The sequence below is a fragment of the Phalaenopsis equestris genome, unplaced genomic scaffold, assembly GCF_001263595.1.
Source record: "Phalaenopsis equestris unplaced genomic scaffold, ASM126359v1 Scaffold201061, whole genome shotgun sequence".
Taxonomy (NCBI): Eukaryota; Viridiplantae; Streptophyta; class Magnoliopsida; order Asparagales; family Orchidaceae; genus Phalaenopsis; species Phalaenopsis equestris.
In genome coordinates this window covers 1597-7362 of record NW_018220845.1, presented here as the reverse complement: position 1 = coordinate 7362, position 5766 = coordinate 1597, and the positions used below count along the sequence as shown (strand labels likewise).

The window sequence follows — 5766 nt, the reverse complement described above, 5'->3', positions numbered from 1 at the left end:
CAGGTTGTTTTGCTGTTACTTGATTGGATTTTTTTTTTTTTTTCTTGCCGGAGTGTTATATCCTTGATTTTTTTCAGGTGGTGTGACTGTAACTTGATTAGATCTTGATGATGATCTCTCTTGGATATTGAACGGTCTTCTAATGATTTTAACTCTTGCTATTGGCCACGGACACACTACCGATGCATGAAGATAAAACCACAAATCAAGATGGAGAGAAAAGTTAGTTCCCAGTGGAATCGATGAAAAAAATCGATTCGATTGGTTTTACTTTCGTTGAAAGGTTTTGATTTTAAAAATAAGACCAAATAAATCTCGAATATTTAATTGCTCAAATAATCGAACACAATATTACAAGTAACATGTCATCTCAAAAGATGAGAACATCACTTAATAATGAGTTCAATTATTCAAACTAAGAAATTTAGGATCTTTATTTGGTCTGCGAAAATACGAACGAAACGTTCCCCTATCTGATTCTAAAACTAGATAGGGTTTAAATTATCTGAGTTACTAATTTTCTATATGCGTAACCCCTTATAGTTAATTACATTTTAAGCGATCAAAATCACTTAAGATAACTCTCAATTAAAATTTAGGCTATGTTTTCAAGAATTCAATGTTTAGTTTCCATGATTGATTATATGAAAATTAACTGAGAAAGATTCAATATGAAATAGTTATTTCTGAAACTTTAATGATGAAAAGTAGGAGATGCCGAAGATACCGAGGAAACCTCAGTAACATCTCAACTATCTTATGATTTGAATTTACATTTTTGAAAGAAAAGTTATTTGATGTTTCAATCTTGACATTCATTTAGAAATTTATAACTTATATCTCACGATATAAGATTGCTAGAAAGCCTAGGAAGATGAGAATTTACGTCGTGCTGGCGAACAACTTCAGATTCCTAAAACTAAGGCAATTTCACCGAAGAAAGTGAAACATTAAAAACCTAGTCCAATGAAAGAAATCACAAACAAACATGTAAAATGGACTTATAATCTTATCTAGAAATGACTGCAATCTAAACCACCTAAACACATTTTAAAACCATGAAAGTCAGTTTTAATGAATGCAAGATATGAAAGGTTGTTGTTTATTAATAATTAGAGGACTTACAACTTGATCGTAATGATCAAGATGCCTAAGTATGTATGGTATGCAAAATGTCCTAAAACTAATGCGAGTTTATTTTTGCAATTTAAAATTAAAGATTTTAAAACTCACTACACTCGAATAAATTTTATTATTTAAGTTAACTATTAGTGTCAAGTGATGAACAACAAACTGTGAAAAAGAATGCACGTTTTTGATGTTGAATGCACAAAAGATTTGTTCAAAAGACCAATTGATATGCAGGGAACCCACTTTATAAGGTAGTGATTTTCACAGGTCAAATCACCTCTTTCCGTGCAATGAGTGAGGGTCTGAAGATGTGAAATAGAACCAATATGAATATGCCTACGGTGTTCTTTTCATGGCAATTCCTAAATTGTAAAGAGGTTCCTACTGTGTCTTATTAAGCTTTCAAATTTGTTATTTTAAATACATGGTTGACTAGGGTGAGAATGTGGCGTGTTAATGCAATTTTGTTTGGGATTATGAATTATATTTTATTTTGAAAAATTATATTTCAATTGTTTGGTTGGGATGGAAAATATTGTTCTTATAGAGCCTACCACGCAACCAGATAAAAGCACAAACAGAGCACCGTCCTAAAATGGGGACATACCTATCGAACGAACACAAGACACAAACAACAAGATGAGTGCCTATCCTAAACCTTTGTTTGACTCGTGGATCAACATCATCCGAAATATCGTTGATAGTTTAGTTGAGGTCATCATTCGCTTTGTGTTTCTTCTTTTGGATAGTTCAGACGTTGATAGTCGACTGACCACAACACCTCCTAACTCTAGAAACGAAAAATGATGACTCGAGAGGAAAACCTATGTGAACTATGACAACTTAGTATCAACTACAACAATCTCGCAGAATAGAGTTAACATCTCCTAAGATTACTATGAAAGCCTAGAAACATGCAAAGTAAATTTATAACAATCTAAACGAGCAAACACAACAATCACAGTACAAAAACTATCTACTCATATGACGTTTAAAAGGAGAGTGGCTTATGACGTAAAAAAGTTTGTTAAGGTGAGTGTGAAGAAGATGCCCATGACTTTCCATCGCCCCAGGGTGTTATGGTCCCTGATTTATTTAGCCCAGAGAGAGTTAAATCTATTCCGACTAGAAAATTTTTGTCAGCAATCATGAGTTGCGTCGTCCAAGAAATTTTCATATAGCTGGATAGAGGGGTTAAAGTTGTGTTCGATGATGTTGGTTTTAGGGGTTTATTTTTTGTTTTAGTGACTTATGAGCTTCATGGATCTTATTTATTTTTGATTTACTTCTTTTATTGGTTTTGGGATAATTACATAATTAAATTTAATTTTCTTTAAAATTTTATCAAAAAAATTATCGACTCCCTTATGAGCTTCATGGATCTTATTTATTTTTGATTTTTGATTTACTTCTTTTATTGGTTTTGGGGTAATTACATAATTAAATTAAATTTTTCTTAAAATTTTATCAGAAAAATTATTTTGACTCAAGTCTAAGTGATTTATAGAATCATTGGGATTTCTATAGTGACTTTCGAAATTGAATTTCAAACCTCTTCCATAATTTCCCAGTTGTTCTAATGACACTTAAAATCCATATGAATTGTTATATATATTTGGTGAATTGGTTACTTAGATATCATTTGGAATTTGTTATTATGTTATTATTATTTCTTTATTTGGTTCTTCTTTGCTTATTTGTTTTCTTGATGAAGATTTTATTTGATTTTAGGTTATATTGGGAAGCTTATTTATTTATTTATTTTTGGTTCACAAGAACATATTTATAAATGCCTTTGAATCGATTCATTTTTAATGTGAAGGTTTAATTATTATATTATATATTATCTTATTGAATGTTGAGTTAATTATTTAAAGTTTCAAATACTGTTAATTTTATTAATTGAGTTTTTATGTCAATGAATTTTGTTTTAAAGTTTAAAAGTTATTAAGGATTATTAATTTTTATTGTATGTGAATGTGTTGATTATATTTAGTAAGGTTTTAACCTAAGCATATGTTCTATGTTTACTATCATAAGGTTTTCTTTTCAAGCATCGAGAATGCAATAAATAAAATACGGAAGAGGAATAACATTGTCATGTGTTCAAACAAAACACATATTCAAATATGGTAAATAAACAAGGAATAGAACATATAGAACTTACCTGTCATGTCCAAGGCTGTTTCAAGTGGTTTTTTTGAAAGAATTATAATATATGAGCTCACAACAATTAGTGTATATATGTCAACTTTGAAACACAAATGAGAGAATAAAGTTATTATGAAAAATTGCTAAAAGAAATTAAGAGGCCCTCCTTGGATTTGAGAAAGACAAGAATCCTAAAGCTAAAAGAGGTAAGCATTTTAATAATTATTTTATATTTAAATAAGATTTTTTTTAGAATGTAATCCTTATAGCTATAGGCATATTTAATGGGTTTAGGAGTTAAGTAGTGAAATGATGGGTTAAATTATCTCAGAGGTCTCTTAAAGCTAAGATGGGTAATTATTTTTTTATATGTATTAAATTTGAAGTTTATTAAACAATTATGATTGTATGCATGTTGTAGCTTAAGAATGAAAGAAAATGAAAGGCGAAAGGGAAAAAAATGCTTAATGTCTTTAAAATGAGGTAATTTAAATGAAATGAAATGAAAGTGAAATGTTTAAGTCATACAAGATTAACCCTAGATAGAAATGAAAGTTAAATGTTTAAGTCATACAAGATTAGCCCTAGATGGTACTGACAGGGGATGCAATGTACCCGTGCACGTTAAAGGAAATGGTGAAGGCGCGTCTTCCGGTGCAATTTGAGGGTATCTTCGAGTACATTTTAGATGACGTCATCTAACACATTTTGAGGGTGTCTTTGATCATATTTTTGAAAATACCTTCGGGTATGATGGTAATCCTGTGATGACTATTAAAGATGTTAAATTGATGAATACTTAAAGTGAAACAGGAAGATATAATTTTAAAGTTTAATGAAATGAATGCATTTTCTTCTAGCCATTCATGCATAACATAGTATAACATAAGAAATTTAATGCATATTAGACTATAATTACTTACTAAGTCAAACTTACAGTTGAAGTTAATGTTTTCTTTTAATAGAGAAAGCTTTAGGTTGATATGTTTGATAGGAGATACATTGTTTACCAATGGAGGACAAGTGCTGCTAGGTATAGTTGTTATGATGATAATTGCTCTTTATTATTTTTTTCAGTTATTGATATACTGTTTTGTACTATAGGTATATTTGTTATGATGATAGTTTCTCTTTATTACTTTTTTCAGTTATTGATATACTGTTTTGTACTACTTGAGATGTTATTTTTGGATGCTTCAGATTTTATTGCTTTTTGTGGATTAGTGACTCTTTTATATGTATTAGAAGTTTTTAAAATGTGAATAATTAGATGTTAGTACCGTCCGACTGTTGTTACTACCTTAGTTAATTCTAAACACCAGGTCGGGCCGTGCCAATGGTTATGATGGGATATTTCAATGAATTAAGCTAATCTCCATAGTGTGTTAATATCTTGATTTTAATTCGTTTTTTTTTTCGACATATTCTACTGTTAACCGGTGATGAAGTTTGTGATTTGCTTTTTTAAATTAAATCTGTAAGTTGATTTTTTAATTTTGAGGATGACTAAGAAAATCTTCATGATTTTTCACTGAATTTGCTGATGCAGGAACGCAGCGGCTTCCAAGGCTCATTGGCCTCCATAAAGCTCTTGAAATGATGCTGGTGCGACGTTACTAGTTGGCTGCTTATGGATTTCTTGCTCAATAGATTATTTTAGGCCTTATTCATTTATTTGAGTAAATTGATTTCTTTCAAAACAGTCGTCGAAACCTGTTAAAGGGAAGGAAGCTTATGCGCTAGGGCTTGTTGATGCCATAGTTTCACCTGGTGATTTGATAAAAACTGCTCGTCACCGAGCAATAGAAATTGCAGATTACAGACAGCCATGGATAAAGAGTCTTTTTAAAACTGACAAACTAGAGTCACTAAGGGAAGCTAAAGAAATTCTTAAGTTTGCAAGAGCACAAGCACAAAAGCAATCCGTTCATCTAGAACATCCACGAATTTGTATTGATATCATTGAAGAAGGAATAGTGTCAGGGCCTCGTGCTGGACTTCTGAAGGTGTATTTCTTATTTTCATTGGTATATTTTTTTGTAACATGAATATATGTATACATATTTTACATTTTACTTTATTAATTTCGTTATTCAGGAAGCAAATGCATCTTGGAGTCTTCAATTTTCCCCCACAAGCAAAAGTTTGGTGCATGTGTTCTTTGCTCAACGAGCTACAACTAAGGTCAACTGATTTGTTATTACCTTATGCGTACATCTTCGTTTGTGCTTGTGTTTGTGTTCATGCTTGAAAACCATATTTTAGTAAAACTTCTTTTCTCACAAATGGGATGCCCTGATGTGTTCCAATAATGGTTCAGTTGGAATTATCATTATAATAATGTTAATGATGTAGCTTTCTCGTAACAATTCCTTTAGATCTATTACACCATAAAAGGCTCTAGCTTGGTGGTTGAAGACTACGCTTCATAATGCTTGTTGTGCAATTTATTCTCGAGGAGGTGAGGCACACATCAATTACGCA

At 31.0% G+C, this 5766-nt stretch overlaps 1 protein-coding gene across 1 annotated transcript in view; it reads left to right on the top strand.

The window, feature by feature from the left end:
- The window catches only part of LOC110035965 (glyoxysomal fatty acid beta-oxidation multifunctional protein MFP-a-like), a gene marked incomplete at its 3' end in the record, with an annotated part of 12241 nt that extends 6775 nt beyond the window's left edge, over positions 1–5466 (top strand). Inside the window, 3 exon segments of the mRNA XM_020740304.1 lie at positions 4832–4887; positions 4986–5288; positions 5380–5466. Coding sequence (XP_020595963.1) covers positions 4832–4887; positions 4986–5288; positions 5380–5466 — 446 coding nt within the window.
- Between the last annotated feature and the right edge of the window lie 300 nt (positions 5467–5766).